The 23,285-nt window shown below is 48.2% G+C and overlaps 1 protein-coding gene across 3 annotated transcripts in view; it reads left to right on the top strand.

Annotated features, from left to right (window-relative positions):
- NOL4L (nucleolar protein 4 like) overlaps positions 1-23,285 on the top strand; it is a 129,698-nt gene that overhangs the window by 64,272 nt on the left and 42,141 nt on the right. For all 3 annotated transcript variants that reach the window (XR_010661469.1, XM_065921824.1, XM_065921825.1), the window contains exon 4: positions 1,051-1,160. Coding sequence is in view for 2 of the 3 variants with exons in the window: in XM_065921824.1 (XP_065777896.1) it covers positions 1,051-1,160 (110 nt within the window). In the remaining variant the exon portion in view is untranslated. The remainder of the gene's footprint in view (positions 1-1,050; positions 1,161-23,285) is intronic.

Raw genomic sequence — 23,285 nt, 5'->3', positions numbered from 1 at the left:
ATTGATCACAAATGCAGACCAGTATTCACATATAGAGATGTTCCCAGCAGCGTTTATAAGTAGCCCCTGATAGCAAATAGCCTAAGTAGCCAGTCATAAGGGAGTAACTTACGGAACATACAATAAAACAATACAGGGATATAAAAATTATATTTGCAAAGCAAAATGAGATTTTTGATGGTAGGGGAAATGCCTATGACAAAATGTTAAGCAAAAAGAAAAGGTTTCAAAGCAGACTGTTATTCTCGGTATGCATTATGATATCAAGTATGTAAAAAAGAAATCACAGAGGAAAAAATAAACAGAAGCATATGCCAAGCTGCTTGGTGCAATTATGGACTTTTTTTTTTTTCTTTACATCTTTCCACACTTTGCAAATGCTCTACAAAAGGAATATGCGATACTTTGATCTTCAGGACAAGAAAGCAATAAAAGGGAGGAACAATGCTCCTCTCCGTGTGATTAAAGAGGAACTAGAATTTGGGTGGACTGGAGGCCTGGCCCAGACCCTTGAGCCAGGTGGTCCCTGGCAGCTTTAGAGAGGATGCTGTGGGGAGTGAGGGTCAGCGTGGGGCAGTGTGGCCTGTGAGTGGGCTTAGACCTGCGTAGGAAACTTACATATTTGACTTCAGGGGCCTGGCAAGCATAATCATTGAGCGCAAGTGTGCAGGGCAATAGGCATGGGTGCACACTGCAGCGGAACAGACCCTCGAGCTCTGTCTAAAAGGAGAGGCTCAGCTGCAGTGGGTGTTCGCCATGTGAGAGTGAGGGCCCTGTGCGGCCAGACCTTCCATTTTTCAAAGCAGCCAGATATCCCCGGTTTTCAATGGTGAACTCTCTTACTAAACACGGTCACTTAGTTGAGAAACACTCTCAGCACCGTGCAGTTCACATCCACGGGCCGGATACAGTGGGCGCTCCATGAGGCAGAGACCGCCTGCCCGCCTGGCCTCCTCCCCGGGCCCCATGTTGGGTGCCCCACGTGGGTGCCAGGCTGCTGGCAGCCCACTACACAGGCTGAAAGGGGCTTCCTTTTCTTCTCTCCGCCAGAAAACGAGCCTCCATCTCCTCTGGTCTCCGGAATCATCGATTACAACATGCCCCTCACTTCCACGTACCTGAAGCAGATGAAGTTGCGTGTGATGAATTCCCAGGAGCAGGTAAGGCATCTGCCCTCCTCGCCCCACGTGAAGCCGTCCTAACTTGCCTAGATGTGGTTGAGTCTTTCTGAGATGTGTGGCCACAGCCTGTGTAAACACACTGGAAACCGAAGAGGCCCTTATCTGGTTATCTGGGCCGGGCAGTCCGGGCTGAGAGGAGGGAAGGAACGTGTTCCTAAGTGAGAAGGTCTTCTGGGCAGACCGCCCTGCAAGGTCTTCAGGGAAACTCCTGAAGGGCAGGGGCAAGGGGGTGGAAGTGGAGGGGAGGTAAGAGCTGCTGACTTGGCTCTCGGCTTACCCTTGCCCTCCCCTGCCCTTTGTCTGCTGTGCCACTCATCTCCTTTCCCTGGGCATTGGAGACAGAGGCCCCGCCTGCCTGTGGCCTCTGTCACTCGTGGGGCCCAGGCAGGCCTGGAGGATGGGCCAGGGAGGGTGGCCCAGGGTGAGATAAGGCCCTGCCTGCACCCGCTGCCCCCCCGGGCTGTCCAAGACTCCCCACCTGTGGATTGCCCAGGGCTGTCAGGCACCATGGAAACAGGCTGTGAAAAGAAAACCGCTCCTGCCCACCTCCCTCCACAGTCCACCTTCTAGCCCTTTGCAAGCCGAGTAGCCTGACTGTCTTTCAGAAAAAGACTGGGTGAGTGCCACCCACCTCCCCGACCACTGCCCCAACCCAGAGTCAGAGTGTCTCACCTCCTGCTTCAAGCTTTCTCACCAGCTGTAACATTTGAACCTGCCGTATCTTTGAGGCCCGACTAGGGGAATGGGTTGTTTTCTCCTCCGTTGGAAGTCTGACTTCCAGCCCTGGGTGCGTGCCATCTGGGATGTGGCTGGTCTCCTTGACAACCTGAGCGTGTGTCTGCCGAGGAGGGTGACAGCTCCGCCGTCAGCTCCGAGGGGATGTAGCTGGAGGTGCTCAGGTAGCATCTGGGGCTGGGGTCTGAGGATCTAAGCTGTTTGGCTTGAGTTCTGCGTTGCCCTGAGGAGGAGGTGTGGTGGCCCTCGCATCCCCACAGCCTCAAAAGGGCGAATGAAGTAAGCTGGGCTCTGGGTGATGGAGTTGTCTGCATCTCTCTCGTCTTTTCATCTGAGATGTTCTCTTTTCTATGACGGTTGCATCCTTAAGAAACTTCAAAAACAGTGGGGATAATGCTGTTGGGTTTTCCACTCAAAACTGCAAAGTTTTATGCAAGAAATGCCAGTTATAAGGGTGTTGCTCTAACAGAAGCAACAGTTATAAAATCAAAGCGCCACTACGCGGGGTGAAGCACAAAGGCACTCAAACAGCCCCACGGCGGGAATTCAGCCCCACGGCTTTTCTTTTCCCCCCAAAGTGGCGCTTGAGCCCAGTTCACCGCCAGAACAGGCAGTGGTCAGTGCACCCACACTGGGATCCCTCATGAATGGATCTCGATATGTTTCGCTTGGCTATACAAATTCCTGCTGTCTCTGGGGCACTAAGGGGTTTCCCAGGCGGTGCTCGTGGTACTGTACCTGCCTACCAGTGCCGGAGAGGTAAGAGGAGCGGGTTCCATCCCTGTATCGGGAAGATCCCTGGGAGGAGGACATGGCAGCCTACTCCAGTATTCTTGCCTGGAGAATCCATGGACAGAGGAGCCTAGCAGGTTACAGTCCATAGGGATGCAAAGAGTTGGACACGACTGAAGTGACTTAGCATGCATGCACCCAAGGGGCATTAAGACTGGTGTGTGTGTGTATGTGTGTGTGTGTGTGTGTGTTAGTTGCTCAGTTGTGTCCAACTCTTTGTGACCCCCCATGGACCGTAGCCTGTCAGGCTCCTCCATCGATGGGATTCTCCAGGCAAGAATACTGGAGTGAATTGCTGTTTCCTTCTCCAGGGGATCCTCCCGACCCAGGGATCGAACCTGGGGCTGCTGCATTGCAGGCAGATTCTTTCCTGTCTGAGCCACCAGGGAAGCTGGGTAGGTGCATCGACAAGGATTCAGTCATTTAACAAATATTTATGGAGCCCTACTCCAAGAGCCAGGCTCTAGGGATGACCAAAGACAGCACCATTCCCAGCTCTTCTTATGATCTGGGGGGAGACAGATACTAATGAAAAGATCACAAATGCTCAGCTCATAGCAGGCAACAGCAGTTGATGGAGAGATTAACCAGCCATCATGGGCACAGCTGTGACAAGTGCCAGGCAGGAGACACGTGTTGCCATGAGTACTTAGATGGGCATTATAGGGGGACCGACATAGGGGTCAGGAAGGCTTGCCTCAGAAGAGGATGCTTGAGCTGAGTTAGATCTTCAAGGAAGAGAGCACCAGTCTGAGGAAGCAGGTTGTGCAAAGGCCATGTAGCTTGAGGGAGGACAATTTGAGAGGCTGGTATGGCTGGTGCAGAGAGTGTGAGCAGTTCTGAAGCTGAAGAAAAGTGGGAGAAGCACAGCATTGGGCATGTAAGCACTTCTAACACTTTTTATTTATTTATTTATGGCTGCTCTGGGTCTTCGTTGCTGCACATGGGCTTTCTCTAGTTGTGACATGTGGGCTTCTTAGTGTGGTGGCTTCTCTTGTTGCAGAGCACGGGTTCAGAAGTTGGGGTGCACAGGCTTGTGGAATCTTCCCCAACCAGGGATGGAGCCTGTGTCCCCTGCATTGGCAGGCAGATTCTATTTTTTTAATTATTATTTTTTAACACTGAGAATATTTTGTACTGGGGTACAGCTGATTAACAATGCAGCAAAGGGGTTCAGCCATACATATGTATCCATTTGCCCCCAAACCCCACTCTCATCCAGGCTGGCACATAACATTGAGCAGAATTCCCTGTGCTCTAAAGTAGGTCTTTGTTGTTATCCATTTTAAACATAGCAAGCAGTGTGTACAGGACATTCCCAAAGTTCCTAACTATGCCTTCCCACCCCCTGCACACAGCAACCATGAGTTCATTTCCTAAGTCTATCTATGAGTCTGTTTTGTAAGTAAATTTATTTATATCATTTCTTTTTCGATTCCACATATAAGGAATGTCATGTGATATTTCTCCTTTGCTGTCTGGCTTACTTCACTCATTTTGACATTCTCTAGGTCCATTCATGTTGCTGCAAATGGCCTTATTTCATTCTTTTTCATGGCCGAGTAATATTCCATTGTGTACATGTACCACATCTTCTTTATCCATTCCTCTGTTGATGGACATTTAGGTTGCTTCCATGTCTTGGCTATTATAAACAGCGCTGCAGTGAACATTGGGGTGCATGGATCTTTTTGGGCCATGTTTTTCTCTGAATATATGACAGGTGGATTCTTAACCACTGGACCACCAAGGAAGTCCAGCATGTAAGCTTTTGCTGGTCGTCTGTGAATGAACGGAAGTCCATGGATAAGTCGCCCTGGTGAGGTTCAGGCTACTCTGAAAGAGAAGGAGTGTGGGAGGTGTTTGTCCCCAGGGGGTTGGGGCTGAAGCTGAGATTGAGGTGGCCTGAGTTGACAGTGTCTTCACCTCCATTCCTAGTTTCCCAAATGGGGGCCCTCTGAATGTCCCCGACCTTCTCCAGTGTGTGGTAGAAGGTAAAAATGCAGACCCTCCTTGCACACCCCTTGCAGGAGAGGCGGTGTGTGCAAGGAGGCCCTCCTGCCTGGGGCCCTCCAGCTGTCAACATCCCGCTTTGCACGCACCGCAGTGAGCGATCAAGGCCTCAGCCTCTCAACCAGCACCGTGATCCCGGTTCAATAGCCAGGCACGTGGCAAAACAAGAAGTCATACTGCTCACCAGGTTATTTATCTGCAGCAGTAAGGAAGGGCCAAGGACCCAGGTGTCTTTGATTTTTCAGCTTGAGTTGAAAACTAAAAATACACTTACTTGAATTGGTAGCTTCTTTCCTGTAACAAAAATGTAGCTTCCCTAGTGGCTTAGACAACTCAGACCTTAAGGAATCTGCCTGCAATGCAGGAGACCCAGGTTTGATCCCTGAGTCAGGATGATCCCCTGGAGAAGGGAATGGCAACCCACTCCAGTATTCTTGCCTGGAGAATCCCATGGACAGAGGAGCCTAGCAGGCCACAGCCCATGGGTTTGCAAAGAGTCGGACACGACTAGGCGGCTAACACTTCCTGTAGTGATGTCAGAGCAGGGCTTCCCTTTGAGTGGGTGAATGGCTCCCTGTCCCAGTGTAGCACGGGTCCGGCTCTGCTGCTGTCAAACACCATGTCCCAAGACAAGGCTCTGGGAGTAGTTTCATTCCCTGAAACATCTCTCTGACCCCGAACGGCCTGCCAACAGAAGACACCTGTAGTGTCTGCACATCATTCATGAAGGCTGGAATGGAAAATAAACCCAATTGTAAACAACAGTAGCTGGGATAAATGATATTTTATGAATGCTGAACAAAGCTCTACATCTGAAATCTCTGAGTGAGAAGAACCTAAGAATTCATTTTTTCCCAGCATTAGGTATCCAGGGGACACTACAACAGTGAGGCAAGTAGGACATTCCGCCCCCCGCCCCCCGCCCTCGACTTTGCGCAGACAATGAGCAGGTGGTGGGGTTTGTTTGTGAACTGGACAGAATCATGTTACCTTTGTCCAGTTGTGTTGGATTAATGTGCTGAGAAATGGGTCTTTCTCTGTAGAGGATATTAGGTAATGTGAAAGTCTAATAATAATGTTCATGCGTATGTGCTGAAGTCACTTCAGTCATGTCCAACTCTTTGCCACCCCATGGACTGTAGCCCACTAGGCTACTCTGTCCATAGGATTCTCCAAGCAAGAATAATAGAGCGGGTTGCCATTACCTCCTCCAGGGGATCTTCCCAACCTAGAGATCGAACCCATGTCTCTTACGTCTCCTGCGTCTCCTGCATTGGCAGGGGGTTTCTTTACCACTAGTGTCCCCTGGGAATTCCAATAATAATGTTCACAGGAACAAAACAGATTATTGACATCTGATCCAATGCAGCGAATATTTATTATGGTGTCTCAACATGCAAGACATTTAGGTCCACCCTCCTGGGACCTCCATCCCAAAACACAAGACCCCCACAAGCTGTGGGTAGCCACAGAGAGCTGAAAATAGGCGAGGGGCACCCGGTAAAGTCAGGTTTTCTCCCCTTATTTGGGAAAGCATCATGAAGATATACAACTGAAATCACATTTAGTTTTACTAATGGCGAAGGCATTTTCTTGTAGGGGTCAGGGTGGGAAGATCTCATGAGATGTGGACTGTCGTGAAGAATGTTCGAAAGCATTCTTCTGATAAGATGGGGTCCCAGTGAGCAAGGGGTGCAGGCCACACTCATAAGGCCAGAGGTGGCCAGCAAGTGCACCCCCAGCTGCTGATCTTCCAAATTCCCTTTCAGCGCTGTGTGCAAAATGTACCAAGGGGAGTGCTAAGATCTCTTCATGTAGACCCTGGTTTTGTTTTCTGTCTCATTTTATTCTATTTTTCATACTTAAAAAAAATTACACAAATACACCTGGCCTCCGTCACCAAAAAACAAAAGCATGGTGATAAAAATCACCATCCTCCCACCACCCGGATCACTGAATATTTTGGTGTCCAACCTTCCAGACTATTGAATAGAAAAGGGAATTATCCTATATGTACCATTTTACAACCCGCTTTGCTTTCCTGTATTATTCAGTCTCTTTACTCTCCAAGCCTTGATGTTTCCACCTGCCAGATAAGCTGATCTTATAATTCTCTTGTCACTCACTCATTCCTCACCCATATCCCCCCATCCATCTATCCATCCATCCATCATGCACCTGAGCTGGCAGGTGCTAAGGAGACAGTGGTGAACAGTCTCTCTGCCCTGCTGCCTCTCACAGTCCAGTGAAAGAGACAAGGAAAATCAAAATCAACATTCTGGGGTCTGTAGGAAGCGTTTAAAGGTGGAACAGAGGGGGGAGAGGGAAGCAGAGTGGATGCTGTTTCAGGCACTTGTTCTGTGTCCAGCCCTTTACAAACATCACCCCTCGCCCTCCCAGCTCAACAGGGTCACGTTATCATCCTCATCTTGCTGGTTTCGTAGCTGAGGCTCAAGAAGTTTCTGTATTTGCTCAAGGTCACATAACCGCTAACATGAACTGCAACTCAGATCTTTTCCATCCAAACCTGTGCCCCTGCCACAGCCACAAGCCCTACTTCTCCATGGACTTCTTGGATGAGGGTGTTCTCCTTAGAATCCGAGGCGGTGGGTCACCTGGGTACTGAGCAGCGGATCGCCGGCAGGACTAGTGGAGAGAAAAAATGTCCTTGGCAGAGACGCTGGCAGAGCAGGCAGAGAGCTTTGTTTGGCTTGGGAACTGGGAGTCACCTGAAATAGATGAAGCTTAAGGAAATGTGGGAAGGAGGGATTTGGTAGGGGGCCTGGGTGAGGTGGAGGTCTCCCCCTGCCTTGTAAATGCCCAGTTACCTACTAGGGTATGTGTAGAATTTGATATCCATGTTATAGGGGATATGAACCTGGTCTTTCCTGAGATCACAGTGTTTGAACCAAGACCCCATTGTAGAAATCAGATCCAGATCCCAAAGAGAAAGACAAGTCATGTGTTCCTTCCCCGACACACACTTTGATTTTATAGACGCAGAGACTGGGACCCTGCCCTCTCCCTGGGAGGCTTAGCAACTTCCCCAGGGCAACCCCTGGCCACCCTCCCTCCCCAACTCCTTGCTCCTTTCAGAGCAGGAAGCCTGTCAGCACCTTCCTTTGGCTCCCGCCTCCCTCTCTCCAATTCTTGGAGCAGCACTAATGTCCTGCTAATGGTTTTAATGGTTCTCCCAGCAGTGTGTGAAGCGGTGCAGCGCTCCATTGTTTAAACCCGCGTGATGGAGGCTCTTATTTGTCTCCATTAACCTCTGCCTCCCTCTCCTCTGCAGCTCTCCCCTGGCCCAGAGTTTTCCTTGGGTCTTGGAGGTTGGAGGAGGAAGGGCAGACTTCCCTCCCCCATCCCCCAGATGTGGGGCCTGCTGGGTAGTCCCTGCCCAGAGACCCGGGGGGTCCCCCAGAGTACTGGCCCTCCTGCTCCTTTCAGGAGGCGGTGTGGAGCAGCACTGTTGTCAGCCAAGATTCCAGCCCCCCCACCAAAGACCCTGGAACTGAGCACCAGTTCTACTGCCTACCGGCTGTGTAACTTAGAACTAATCATGTCCCCTCTCTGTGCTCCTCCTCTTGTTGTTTAGTTGCTCAGTCGCATCCCAACCTCAGGGACTGTAGCCCACTAGATCCTCTGTCCTTGGGATTTCCTGGGCAAGAACATTGGAGTGGGTTGCCACTTCCTTCTCCAGGGGATCTTCCTGACCCAGGGATCGAACTCGAGTCTCCTGCTTGGCAGGTGGATTCTTTGCCATCTGAGCAACCAGGGAAGCTCTCTTTTCCTGTTACTTGAGAGTAATAACAGTACACCTCACAGAGTTAGCCCAAGAGTTAAATGACACAAAGCAGGAGCAATGCTTAGCACAGCCCTGGGGCACCTTATAAGCACAGAGGAAGCCTCAGTGTCTTCTGCTGCTATTGATGGTAATCTTATTATGCAACCTTGGTTCAATAGACACAGTGAAGGACCTTGTCCAAGATTGTTCTTGGGCCACGAAGATGAATAAGGCAGCATAGCTGGTCTCCAGGAGCTCTTCTTAGTAGAGAGGACAAGACAGTGGCCGTGGGACTATAATCCAGGATATGAAAACAGAAGCAGGAAGGGACCAGGAACCTGCCAGGTGGTTCAGGGGACACTCGCTTATTTTAAAATGAGATTTGGACCAGTCCAGAAAGTCCAGGTGAGGGGACGCTGAGGGATAACAGCTCTAGGAGGACCTGGGCTGGGGAAGGCCAGAGCCAATTTGGGAAAAGGGGGAGAAGGAAGAAAAAAGAGGAGGCGAAGGGACTCAGCACATGTGCCTCTTAGAAGGGAGGTCACAAGAGGGCCCTTTCCCCAGTCAGCACCGGGGAGCCAGGCGAGGATTGGGGGCAGGAAACATTCCACGTGTGAAACCTTCTCAGGTTCCCATCTTCCTTAGTGGAGAGGGAAACAAGCCCGCTCTGAAAAGCTCTCGACGTTCACTTTCTTAATTGTGGCAAAATGTGAAATTTGCCATTTTAATCATTTTTAAGTGTATAGATCAGTGGCATCAAGTACATTCATGATGTTGTGCAATCATTACCCCTATTTCCAAAATTTTTCATCACCCCAAACAGAAACTCTGTAACTGTTAAGCAATAATTCCCCATTCCTCTCACCCCCCAGCCCCTGGTAACCACTGTTTCACTTTCTAAATTTGACTGTCCAAGTACCTCTTTTAAGTGGAATCACATTATTTGTCCTTCTGTGTCTGGCTTATTTCATTTAGCATGTTGTTTCCAAGGCTCATCCATGTTGCAGCATATGTCAAAAACCTCATTCCTTTTTATGTCTGCATACTATTCCATTGTATGAATAGACCACATTGTTGTTTTCCATTCATCCGTTGGTGGCCATTTGGGTTGTTTCCACTTTGGGGCTAGCCATATTTACTTTTTTAATCTTTTAGACCAGGCTGTGGGACAGGGAGGGATTAAAACAGGGATCTGCTCCTTCTCTCTCTCTGAGTCCTCACCCCTCTTTCTGGCTTGCTTTTCTCATGGACATACTCAGCCTTCTTCCTGTTCAGAAGAGCCCCCCAAAATGGGCAGACCCAAAGAAGAAGCACAGTTGATGGGTCACAGTGAGATCCTATCACTTACTTAAACAGTGCTTAACTTGTAGGACTTTCACCTGTGGAGAACCTGCAAATGCTGACTCTGCACCCAGATTTAATAGCTTGATGACAGCCTCCCCTGGTGGCTCAGTGGTAAAGAATGTGCCTGCCAATGCAGGAGACGTGGGTTCAATCCCTGGTCCTCAAAGATCCCACATGCCATGGAGCAACTAAGCCCATGTGCCACAAACTACTGAGCCTAGCCCATGCACCGAAACTAGAGTAGCCCCTACTCTCTACAACTAGAGAAAAGCCTGTGCAGCAGTGAAGACCCGGCACAACCAAAAATAAATAAAATTATATATAAACTTGATGGCAACAATGATCTCCTTCTTCCCCATCCTCAGGCTGCCCTGAAGCCCAGGCAAGGTGTGAGCTCAAGAGAGAAATAACAGAATGGAAACTTTGCCATGTCCAAGGATTTAATAGTCTTTTTAGGAAGCAGTGGTTCTGATGTGTTTCTTTTGTTCTTCTTTTTTTAATAGTAAAAACTTCTATATTTAAAATTAGCCAGCTAGACTCAGTTTAGGTGATCCCAATTTTGTTGGCAACATCCAAACCATCGTAGTCAGGGGCCAGCTGTACATAACCTTCTTCCCTCCATCAGGCCTGATCAGGGTCATGATGGCCAATGATCTTGGCCATGTCAGTGTCATAGAGCTTCTTCACAGCCTGGTGCTTGTTTTTGGCCTTGGCATCCACAATGAACCTGGTGTGTTATTATCCTCTGTCTTATTCATGGCTGACTTGGGGTGGGGGGAAACCTGATGATGGCATAGTGGTCAAGCTTGTTTCTCCTAGGGGTGCTCTTCTGAGGATATTTGGGCTGCCTTCTGAGCTGCAGTGTTTTGGGCTGTCAGAAGGTGGGTGATGTACAGATCTTTTTTGTATGGCTGTGGACACCTTTCATCACTACTTTCTTGGCCTTTAAAGTCTTTCCTTTGGCTTCAGTTTTGGGAGGGGCAGGGGCTTCCTTTACCTTCGACACCGTCTTCATGAAAAAGCTGATGTATTTCTTGAAAATTAAACAACAATCTTCACAAAATAAAAACAGAATGTAGAACTTCTAAATGGCTAGAGAAAAATAACAGAACCAAAGAAAGTAATTAAAGTAACCAAAGCAAGAGTAATTAAATGAAGGAATAAAAGAAGAAACAATCAAAAAGAGTTATAATAAATGGAAGACATAGATAAACTAACAGGAACAAGATCAAACACTAGTAAATCACAGTAAATGTAAATGGGTTAAATTCCACTAGAAAGAGTAAAAAATACTCAAATGAGGTTTTTTTAATGGCAAAATCCTTTTGGTGTTTATAAAAGACTTTTTTAATGACAAAAAAAAATGAGAACATAGGAAAGAGAGGAAAGTACTATTAATGTCAAACAAGTTCAAGGCAAAAAAAAATTAAATAGGGCAAAGTGAGATATTTTATGCTGATTGAAGGCACAGTTTCTCAATAAGATTTCAGAGCCTCTTGACTTTGGAGATCTGCCCTTGAGGAGGTTGAGACTTCTTAACCTCAGAGGTCTGCCTTGTGCAGAGGTGAAGGAAGACATTAAGTCCTCTGAGTAACTTGGGCTTCACTGTGAGAGGCTGCATATTTCTTTCCCAACCATCAGCATCTTCTCATCATCAGTCTCTTCACTTCACCTTTGCATTTTTAATTTTTTTAATATATTTTTTATTTGAAGGATAATTGCTTTACAGCACCTTTGCATTTTTTTGCTGCTATCTTGCTGTAGCCCCTTCTCTAGACCAGTATTTTTTTACTTTGAGCATCAGTGTCTACTCACAGTACATAGAGTAATATGAGTGAAAAATCTACATAGAGTAATATGAGGGGTGGACCCTGTGGGACTTTGAGGATGTTGAATCTGCTGCCTTCACTGCCTGAATTTTAGTCCCTCTCCTCTCCTCACTGCGCTTACCCACTGAGATATGCTGGGGCCACTCTCTCAGTTCCCATCCTTTGCTTCCTCCAAACTCCAGGCCTTCCTGATCCACAGCTGACTTCCTTCTCAGCTAGAGTTCCATTTCTTGCTTTCCTCCTCTCAGGCACTCCTCTCAGGCCTCCAAGATCAGCCCCCACTGTTACGTTTATGCAGCTGAGTCAAGGGGGCCCGGACTTGCCCCATGAGAACCCAAGAACGGCCTGGAATGCCACTGGCACCATTTTCAAAATCTGAGACGCTGCAGCACAAACCTTTTCCCATCTCCCAAAGTCCCTGGCACTGCAGAAGGTTTGTACTGCGGCGAGAAAAACAAAAAGCCACTGAAATACTGACCTTGACCAAGGCTGCTATTTGGATTTCTGCGGGCAAAGAATGATCCTTGGCACATTGCTGCTGCGAGAAGATGGGCGAGTGTAGTTGCTGTTCTCAGGTTCCGCCCTGTGCCCCCTGGTCCCGCCCGCATAACCCCAGGACAGCTAACTCTCAGAAACAGCTTGGCAAGTGTTCATCTTTTTTATTTACTTGTTATCATTTTTATGTTTAGCAATAAAATATATATCTTAAAAATCGTATAGAAAAATGGCAGATCTTATCCCAGCCTCCCCACTTCAATTTCTACCCATCAGAGACAGCTTCTTTTCTTCCTTATGTTTGAGCTATCTCTTCTAGTATTCATCTCCTATTTCTAAATAATGTGTTCACACTACTAGTTCTTGATTTTTCAGTTTGGAATATTTTGGTTACTGTTGTTTAATTTCTTGCAGGAGGAGATAAATATGTACAGAGTCACCCCCTCTCATAAACACATGTATTATTTCTCCTTTTTCCATCCCTCAATATTATCCATACTTCCCTATTTAGATAAATTATTGTATTTATATTATATAACTGTATAGGTTTTTCATAAATGAGCTGATAAGCACCCTATGATTACATTTTCTTTCCTTTTTTATTTTTATTATTTTTTAAAGTTATTTATTTATTTGGCCATGCTGGGTCTTAGTTGCAGCATGTGAGATCCAGCTGCCTGATGGGGGGATTGAACACAGGTGCCCTGCATTGGGAGCTCGGAGTCTCAGCCACTAGACCACCAGGGAAGTCCCTCCTTTTTAAAAAAAAATAATTTAATTGGTTAATTAATGTTAGGCTGTGCTGGGTCTTCATTGCTTGCACAGGCTTTCTCTAGCTGCGGTGAGCAGGGGCTGCTATTCATTGTGGTGTGCCTGCTTCTCATTGTGGTGGCTTCTCTTGTTGCCACGCGTGGACTCTAGGCATGCAGGCTTCAGTGGTTGCAGCACGTGGGCCCCAGAGCACAGGCTCAGTCATTGTGGCGCATGGGCTTAGTTGACCCTTGGCATGTGGAATCCTCCCGAACCAGAATTTGAACCCGTGTCCCCTGCATTGGCAGGCAGACTCTGAACCAAACACTGGATCATCAAGAAAGTCCACATTTTCTTTCTTTGATTCCACAGTTAGCCATTGCCTCTTTTTTTCCCACCCTCAGTTGATCTTGCTTATGGTGTGTATGTTTTGTCATGTTTATTTTTATGTACTCAGACTTACCAGTTTTTTCTTTAGTAGCTTCTGCATTTGAGTCTTACAAAGGCCAACTCCACTCTGCCTCTGTGTCCTCTGTTAGTATTTTTGTTTTTTAATTTTTTAGGACAGTTTTAGATTTAGAGAAACACTGAGAGGATAGAGCAGAACTCTCACATTATCCCCAACACACAGTTGCTCCTTATTAATACCTTACATTAATAGGATACATTTGTTACAATTAATGAACCAATTGTTGTTCAGTTGCTCAGTCCTGTCAGACTCTTTGCAACCCCATGGACTGCAGCACGCCAGGCTTCCCTGTCCTTCACCGTCTCCTGAAGTTTGCTCAAACGCATGTCCATCGAGTCAGTGATGCCATCCAACCATCTTATCCTCTGTTGTCCCCTTCTCCTCCTGCCTTCAATCTTTCCCAGCATCAGGGTCTTTTCCAATGAGTTGGCTCTTTGAATCAGGTGGCCAAAATATTGGAGTTCCAACTTTAGCATCAGTCCTTCCAATGAATATTCAGGACTGATTTCCTTTAAGATTAATTAGTTTGATCTCCTTGCTGTCCAAGGGACCCTCAAGAGCCTTCTCCAGCTCCACAGTTTGAAGGCATCAATCCTTTGGCACTTTGTCAACTAAAGTTTATAGTTTATTTCCTTAGTTTTTACCTCCTGTCCTCTTTTTGTTCCACAGTCCTTCCTGGGATACAGTATTACCTGTCACATCTCCTTAGGCTCCTCTTTTCTGTAACAGTTTCTCAACCTTTCCTTGATTTTGATGACCTTGACAGTTTTAAAGCATACTGGTCCAATATTTTGTAGAATTTTGGGATTTGTCTGATGTTTTTCTCAATGTAAAACTGCAGTTGTGGGTTATTAGGAGAAAGACCACAGACAGAGTGTTGTTTAAAAAAAAAATTTATCAAAGCATAGTTGATTCACAGTATTGTGTTTAATTTCAACAAAGCGATTCAGTTACACACACACACACATGTATTATTCTTTTCATACTCTTTTCACTATGGTTTAATCACAGGATATTGACTATAGTTCCCTGTACTATACAGTAGGACCTTTTTGTTCATCCATCCCATATATATTAGTTTGTCTTTGCTAATCCCCAACTCAGAGTGTTGCTTTTACCACGTTTTTCTTTTCTGTTTCATCAGGTCTTAGTCACCCAGACTCTGTTGCAGAACTCGGCTTCTCTCTAGTTGTGGTGCACAGGCTCAGAATGCTCAGGCTCAGTAGTTGTGAAGTGCAGGCTTAGTTGTCCCGAGGCATGTGGGATCTTAGCTTCCCAGAGATTGAACTTGCGTCCCCTGCATTGAAACGCAGGTTCTTAGCCACTGGACTACCAGGGAAGTCCCATACCACATCATATTATGCGTACATACTGTCACTGTGATTCATGACTACTGATGTTGCCTTGGTCTCACCCGGCTGACCTAATGTTTGTCAGGTCTGATCGCTGTAAAGCTATTCTTTTACCCCTTCCATACTGTACTCTTTGGAAGGAAGTCAGCTATGCACAGCCCACTCCTAAGGAATGGGGTTTATAATTTCCCTCCTTGAGGGTGAAGTATCTTCATACATTATTTGGAATTCTTTTGCATGGGAGGTTTGTCTCTCCTTCCTTATTTATAAATATATTCAATCATTTATTTATATGGCTGTTTATTCTTGACTTTGGGTTATAATCCAGTACTACTGTATCTGTTTTGATGCTCAAACTGTTCCAGCTTTGCCACTGGGAACTCTTTCAGTTGGTTCCGGTGCTCTTTAGACACACCCCCATCAATGGTTTTTGTTGGTATGTTTTTTGTAAGATTTTGTTTTGTTTTAGTGTTTTTTACCTTCCAGTACTACAAGATGCTCCAGGCTCATCTTGTATATTTTCTACCCCAATCCTAGAATCAGTTGTATCTTCCTTTTATTATAGAATCATATTTAAAAAAATCAAGATCTGGGTGCCAAGTATGCTTATTGCTACTGGGGTGTCCTTTCTTTTAGACCCTCTCAGCTGACAGAGCAAAACATTACATGTTTTCATATTTGATCTTTGATCCATTTGGAGCTTATATGTATTGAGATACATATCCCCCTTTACCCTTTTGTGTCAACATCATTTATTAAAGAATCTATTTGCTTCCCACTGATTTGAAATGCCGCCTTTATAATTTACTGAATTTCCATCTGAAACAGAATCTACTTCTATCCAGTCCATCGGTTTCTTTGTCTATTCATGTGCCAGCTCCACACTGCTTTAAATGTCGAGACTAATATGTCTTAATATCCGACACATCTCATGACTAATAACGTCTTACTATGTAGCAAGAGTGGTTCCCTTCTTTGTTGTCTTTCTTTTTAAACGTTTTCTTGGCTTGAAAAAGAGTTATTTGGGGGAAAAAAGTGTCTAATGCCTAAAAAACGTCATACACCATTCTTGATGATGGAAAGGCACTGTAGAGGCACCGCTGATGCAGCCACATAAACACGAAGCTGGGACACTTTGACCACAGGCCTTTCTGTTCACCCAGCAAACAAGGTGGGCTTGGGGCCAGGAGTATCATGGTCCCTAGCAGGAAACTGGGAGCTAGAAACATCAACAGCCCAGCGTTCCCAGCCACCTGAAGATGGTGACAGGGAAAATAGGACATGTGAATTATTTATATATTATTTTTGGTTGCGCTGGGCTTCCTTGCTGCGAGAGGGCTTTCTCTGGTTATGACGAGTGGGGGCTACTCTCTAGTTGCCGTTCGAGGGCGTCTCACTGGAGTGGCTTCTCTCATTGTGGAACATGGGCTCTAAGGCACGTGGGCTTAGTAGTTGTGGCACCCGGGCTAAGTTGCTCCGTAGCATGTGGGATCTTCCCAGACCAGGGATCGAACCCGTATCCTCTGCATTGCAAGGCAGATTCTCAACCACTGGGCCACCAAGGAAGCCCCCAGTGGCCATTATTTTAGTGAACATTAAGTCACTATTTCACTGACAGTCCTTGAGTGCTTCCAAGAAACTTGATGCAGTTTCCACATACTCTAAGCAAATGAGCACTATGGCTGTTGTGCCAGGGCAGCCTGGGTTCAGAGACATCTGCGTCTGTCTTCTTTCTCCTGTTTCCCTGAAGGAGTGTGGGAAAGCAGCAGAAAACAGCCAGCACCCTGTCTCGAAAGCCAGTTGCCTGATGCAGTTAGTAGATACCCCAAACCCAACAGCTCATTGTTCCCATCTGCTCCTGAAGTCTCACTCCCCTTCCAGGCTACTGAATCCAGCCCCATGCACACGAGGATGCCGACGCGGCCTTTCAGCCTCATTATCTGGGGGAAAATGCATGCAGTGGCCATAATTTACTGGTTTAGGCAGGAGAGCTGCCTGAATCCTGGAGCAGAGTCCTGCATGCCGGGCCGGCCCCGGGATGCTTTTATCTGTGTCAAGGGAAAAGGTGGGGGCAAGGTAGAGGCGACTCTCCCCAGCTGGGCCAGGAAGGAGTGAGTCAAAACATCCATGTGGTCACTGAACCAACTGCCCACCTTGACTACCCCCTTCCATTCTGGATCTGGCTTGCCTGAGACCCAGAGGGTCCTTGTCTTGTGGCTGAGTCCTGGTATTGTTGTTGTCTTTAACAACGGCACTCGTGACTGCGGTTCTTAGAGATCATCTAGGACAAGGGGGATACCTTGGGCAGGGCGCTTTCTCCAGTTCTATTTGTAAGTCACATGTTTTTGAGAGCGAGACCCCTGGTGGCTTTTGGCGCCTTCTGCTTAAGGCACCGCAATGCAGGCTGCTCGACTCTGGTGGGTTGTGGCTTTTACCCAGCATCTTGACCTCCTCGACCCTCCCAGCCTAATGGTTTCTTCTCAGGTGGGGCCCAGACAGGTCCCAGCCCCCAGCAAAGAGCTGCTCCAGGAGACCTGACCCCCCTCCTTGGTGGGTACTTGGGTGGACGGCCTGGGCTTTGTAACCAGACCTAGAAAATGCAGGAGGGTTTCCAACGGTTCAACAGCTGATGTCTGGAGATCAATTAGAGATAATGGCTCTGGGTGAACTCGAAGAAGCATGGCCAAGATTTTTCCAGGTTGTGATTATGTTTACCTCATTACCGGGTGGCACAGCAGTGTCACACTGTGAGTTTGTCCTGGCTGCCTCGCTTTTGCTCATAGGGTGACCGGCCGCCGACCCCCGCCGGGCTGGGAGCTCCCCCTCCTCCACCTAGACAGAGGAGGCAAGGGCCCACGGCTTCTGCTCACAGCCCTCCAGACCGTTGCCCTCCCTGTAACCCTGTGTTTGTATAGTTTGTTGTTGTTGTTGTTAGAAAGGCTTTTAGATGACATTTATTTTTATGTATCAGTAATGTTAAAAAGTATATATATGCTTATATACTAGCAATAAAAATTGGAGCTATAACTTTTAAAAAATCTTTCTCCATAAAATATATTTTAAAATTAAATAGTGTATTCAACAAATTGCACTGTAATACTATGATCAAATGTAGTCCTGAAACTATGTGTCACTAAGTTTAACTTTCTAAATACTGTCTCTTTGAAATGAAGGAATTAGATAAGCAAATTGACTTTCTTTGGTATGTTTTTAAAAAGTCTTCTCCTTCATTCATTCAGATATCATTCAAATTCCTTCAACATCCCAGACACTGTCCTGAGCACTGAGGCTACAGCAGTGAATGAGACAGACAAGGAGCCCACTCTCGGGGAGGTCACAAGCCATAGAGATGATAAGTGAAGAAGAAAAAAAACAGATATGCAAAAGTGAGAGATTTGAGGCAGAGAATTAAAACTGAGATCACTGCTAGTTTGCCCCTCTGTGTGAGAAGGCCTCTCTGAAAAGATGGCATCCAAGCCCCGACCCAAATGGGAGGAGGTGGCCGGTCCCGTGGAGGAAAGGCTTCTCAGGTGGAGCAGACAGCGAGTACAAAGGCCCTGGGGAGGGAACAGTAAGGGGGCCAGGACAGGGGAGCAAGGGGCCCGCGTGCCTGGGAGAAGCCCGAGCAGCCTGCAGAGGACAGCACTCTCTGGCCCGCCTGTCACGCACGTGGAGAGCCTCAGGGTGAGCCTTCCTCTGCCCGAGGAGGGCAGAGGCGTCACTGGAGGTGACGGCCAGTAGGCTGAGCGGCCAGGAGAGCCCCGCCACTCTGACCCTAGGTGTGGCCCTGCCCCGCACCAGCCGTCTGACTTTCACTTCTCCTTGCTGCAGCTTCCCTGTTTCTGGAACAGCAGGTTGGGCCTGACTTCAGTGGTTTTCAAAGTTTGCTTTATGACAGAGGAACTCCTTTTTTCAAGGAAACTCTTCTAGGAAGGAAGTTAACATGTCAAGGGTCAGCAGCAAGCTGGCGTGCCGCTGGCAAATATGGGAAAGGGGCCCCGGGGCTCTGCCCAACCTGCCCTCCTGCTCCCCGCCAGCCCACCTCCAGCCTTCAGCAGTCGGTCACAGGGCCTGAACAGCCCTGAGCTGTGGGCTGGGGCGCTGCACTCAGGCAGGAGAGAGGCCCACCCCAGCATGACCACAGGCAGCCCAGCCCCAGGCTGGCCGCTCCTATCTCTCCGGCAGCTTCCTCCTCAGTAGCCATGAGTGACAGAGCCCATGCCATGCCATCCCCATGGTCGTTTTAAGGCTTGGATGTTTGGGATGGCTCCAAGTGCCTTGAGAGAAAACAGAAACAGAAGATCTGCTTTAACTGGAACACTGCTGTGGCTTGGGGAGTGCCCTGGCACACCTGTGCAAAGCCTGGCACCTTTCCTTCTGCTGAGTACCCCCCACACCGCAGTAGCCACAGCAGTTGCTGCAACACAGCCCTGCTCATCTGTCTCTTTGAGTTTACACTAGAGGAAAGGCCGCATGGGAGTGAGGCCTTGCTGTCTAGTCCATCCACAAACAGGAGCCCTATGAATCAGAGAGTGATGCTTTTGACTACAGGTCCAAAAGCTCAGCTGGCTGTGAAACAAAACATGAAGGTTTTTTTACACCTGAAACAGAAAGAGTGCGGGAGCAGCTGTTGGTAGTAATGTCAGTCACGTTGGGTTGGTGTCTCTGTGACTCTGTTGACCTTTTCCTCATGCTCACAAATTGGTGGCTATTGCTCCAGCCATCTTGTCCACATTCAGGGCGAGAGGGAGGTGTGAAGGGGGTGGCGTAAGCTTAGCCCAGCAAAGCAAAAGCACTCCCAGAGTTGCCAACAGACTTTGGTTAGCATCTCCTTGGCCAGGGTCACATGGCCACCTTCAGCTGCAAGGGGGTGCTGGGAAAGAAAGAATTTCACTTCCTCCCCCCTCTGTAGTTGAGATGAGAAGAGAGAAACGCTGAGTCTGGGTGTCAATAAGTTAGTCCACAGTACCTGCCGCGGCCTTGGCGCCATCAACTGAGCTTGACAATGCCTTTGCATGTTAAGTTCCCAAAGGTTTGGACAAGGAGAAGAACAGCAAGAGAAGGACACAGAGGGGAAGCAAGGAGAAAGGAGACGAGGAGGGGGCAGCGAGGAGGGGAGCAGGAACCGTTGTCTGAAGCCATCTATGTACCAGGTCCCACACAAACAACATGGGGGAACTGAGGCTTGGTGTCAGAGAATGAGTGGGAGGGAGAGCTGCGTTCCCTCCCAGGTTAATGCTGCTATTTCCCAAGGGATGGGCGGGGAGGTAGTGGGGAGAAGGGAAGGGAGAAAGGAAGTGATGGTGAGCGTAGGGCCGGGCCAAGGGCCCTGCAGCAGCAGCTTCATGAGTGCAGGCCCAGGTCTGCTTATCTCACCACCACAGTCCTTCACCAGGGTTAAGCCCCAGCACACAGTAGGGTCTCAATAAATGTTTGCTGACCCATGTCTGTATCATTAATTACTTATCTTTCACATCAACATCATCATTAACAATAGCTAGGCTTTGGGCAGGTGTTCTACACCAGGCATCAGTCCACACCCTACAGGCTTCCCTGTGGTTAAGCCTCACGGCAGCCTTCAAAAACAAGCTTCTGTTACTGTGCCCCCATTTCAGAGATGAAAAAACTGAGGCTTGGAGAAGTCGCCTGCCTGAAATCACACTGAGGAAGGGCCTGAATGCAAACAAAGCCCATCCCCTACTCCCCCGCTCCACCCCTACCCTAGAAGTTGACTCAGCCACCAGAAAGGCCTCTGTGTATCAGCTCTGGCCCCAAAGCCTTGGCTGCCACATACCATCCCCGCATACACACCCACAGCTCCGTTATGGAGGGATTTAGGGCTGACATGGGAAGTGCCACCTGTGCCAGTTTCAGAGGGACCCCACTGCTCCTCCAGTCACCTGCTGAGGAGCAGCCAGTGTTGCAACCCAGCAGACCCCCAGGCTCAGCTGCCTTCGGGGGCTGCATGGAGAAGCCCACCGTGGAGCAGCCCCGGCCCATTCCCAGCTCCTAGCCCAGGGAAACCTCCACTCACCCAGCCCCAGACTCCCCCTGGAGGGCTCCTCTCTCTGCTCTACTGAGGTGGGTGAAGCACAGCACCCCGCAGTTCAGCTCAGGGATCCCACCTGGGGTCCACCATGTGCTCTGGAGATCAGTACACCCTGCTTCAAACTCCAGCATGGCCACTAACTTTTGGTTCTGTGACTGTGAGCATGTCCCGGTCTCTGAGCTGTTGGTGACTGGATGTGTCATTTAATCTTCCTCCCAGAGTCCCTACTCTTCATGTGCAAAGTGGCAGTTAATATCACCCTTATTGTTTGGGTGGTGAAATAAGGTCACTTAGCCTAGCACCCAGCACAGTGCCCGGTGTTGTGTGGGTTGTGGTAATGGATTCCATCGACCTCGGTCATAATAACTGACCTTAGCTTTCTTCCCCCTTTTTCAAATTTAATGGAAGTTTAATACACATACAGAAAAGAGCACATATCATGGTGGTTGGCTTAGTAAATTTTTACAGACAGAATCCACCTGTTGTGACCAGTACTCACGTCAAGAAACAGAACTTGGTCAGCACCCCAAAGACTCTTTATGTCCCCCTGTGGTCACTAACCCCCAGAAAGGGTGACCACTCTCCTGACCTCTAATAGCACAGATTGCTTTTTTTTCTTTTTTTATTCATTTGGCTGATCCAAGTCTCAGTTGTGATGTGTGGGATTTTCATTATGTCACGCGGGATCTTTCATTGTGGTGCATGGACTCTCTAGTTGCAACGTGCAGGCTTAGTTGCTCTGTGGCATGTGGGATCTTAGTTCCCCAACCAGGGACTGAACCCAAGTCCCCTGCATTGCAAGGTGGATTTTTAACCACTGGACCACCAGGGTAGTCCCTAGCACAGATTGCTTTTACCTGTTCTAAAACTTGATATAAATAGAATCCTACGGTGTGTACTCTTTTGCCCACAAGCATGAGTTTGCGAGGGTCCTCATGTTGGGCCCTGCACCACTGGTTTGTTCCTTCCCATTGCTGAGCAGTACTCCACAGCACATGTACCAGCCTCATCCGTTCTCCGTGGACACTTGCTAGTTTGTGGGCCAGAGCTGCTATGAATAGTGCTTCTATGACCATTCCAGTGTGTGTTCTTTAAGGACCATCTGAACTCGTTTTTGTCGCCTGCACATTTAGGAGCAGTAGTGCCATCGGGGCTGGCCTTGGCTTTTTGGCCGAGCCTCTCCAGAGGTGCTACGACAGACAGGAGAGGAGGTAGGTTACCCCTTTCTGGGGAGCTGTGAAGTGTGGTCTGCGTTAAGCGGGGAGTGCACTTAACTCGGAGCTCTGTTGCAGACCTCAGGGCTGTGCTGGACAGAGGGCAGGACGGGGTCCAGAGCAATGCATTGGTGAGTCCCTACAGGGCCCGATGCTGCCAAGGACTCTGCCATCTAAAAGCCTGTCCCAACCCCTAAGAGCTCACAGTCCAGTTGGGGAAGGTGTTTAATGCAGGAAATGGGAAGGACCACAGTGCACTGTGATAGAAGACTGACAGAGACCTGCCACCAGAGCCAGCTGGGTGGTCTGTGAGACTGCCGCTCTGAGTTCAGAGGGGCCTACATCTGGCAGGGGTGGAAGATGTCTTTGTTGATGGCCCAAAGTATTTTTCTACCTAGTGAACACCCATGCATCCTTCAGTGCCCAACTTAAATGTCACCTCCTCAGTGGAGCCCTCCAGGATCCACTATGTCCTCACCTACTAGGTACTTCCTTCCTAGCGGGTCCCATACCTGTCAAGTGCAAACTGAATACATATCCTGTGACTAGAAACTTTGTGGTCCTTTGTTTAATTTCTCTCTCCTACTGGCCCGCAGGCTCCAAGTAGGCTGACCTGTGTTGTCCATTGTTCTGTCACCCATACTTTATCATATGGTGCCTGGCATGTGGAGGGACACTATACATATTTGGGGGAGGGAAGCATGTCTGGAAGCATGCTTGGTCAAAGGCTTGGAGGGGATCACACATGGGTGATTGAGGGACAGAAGAGGTGAGTCTGTTGGACGTGTAGAGTTCACAGTTTGAAACAAAAGGCTCTAAGGCCAGCAGGGCTGTGGGAGCCCTTGAAACATGAGGCCAGAGAGCTCTGACCTGAGTCTGCCAGCAACGGGAAGCCATCGAAGGTATGGCGTAGGAGAGTGTCACGAACGGAGATTAATTGATGGCATTTTAAAACAACATTTCTGAAAAGGCAGTTGATGAAATTGTTGTTTTTACTTTTGTCGTGGTTGTTAGGAAACTGTATTTTGACAAGTCAGGCTCTCAGTTCTGTGCATCATGGGAAGTTTATCTGAATAGGGAAGGTGTGCGGGAACAGTGTGGGACAGCTTCTCTTGGATTTCCACAAAGGTGTCAAACCGACTGTGAGCTGGCAGCCAGCTGGGCAAAAATCAGCGCATGTGAGGATTAAACGGACAAGCTGAGTTACTACCCAGCCTGAAGACCAGGTATTCTGAATCCAGGCATGGGTAAAGCCTGGAGCTTCTAGGCCCGCTCCTC

The sequence above is a fragment of the Muntiacus reevesi genome, chromosome 2 (genome assembly GCF_963930625.1).
Source record: "Muntiacus reevesi chromosome 2, mMunRee1.1, whole genome shotgun sequence".
In the NCBI taxonomy this organism is placed as follows: Eukaryota; Metazoa; Chordata; class Mammalia; order Artiodactyla; family Cervidae; genus Muntiacus; species Muntiacus reevesi.
Note: the sequence above shows the minus strand (reverse complement) of the source record. Positions and strands in the feature narration are given on the sequence as shown.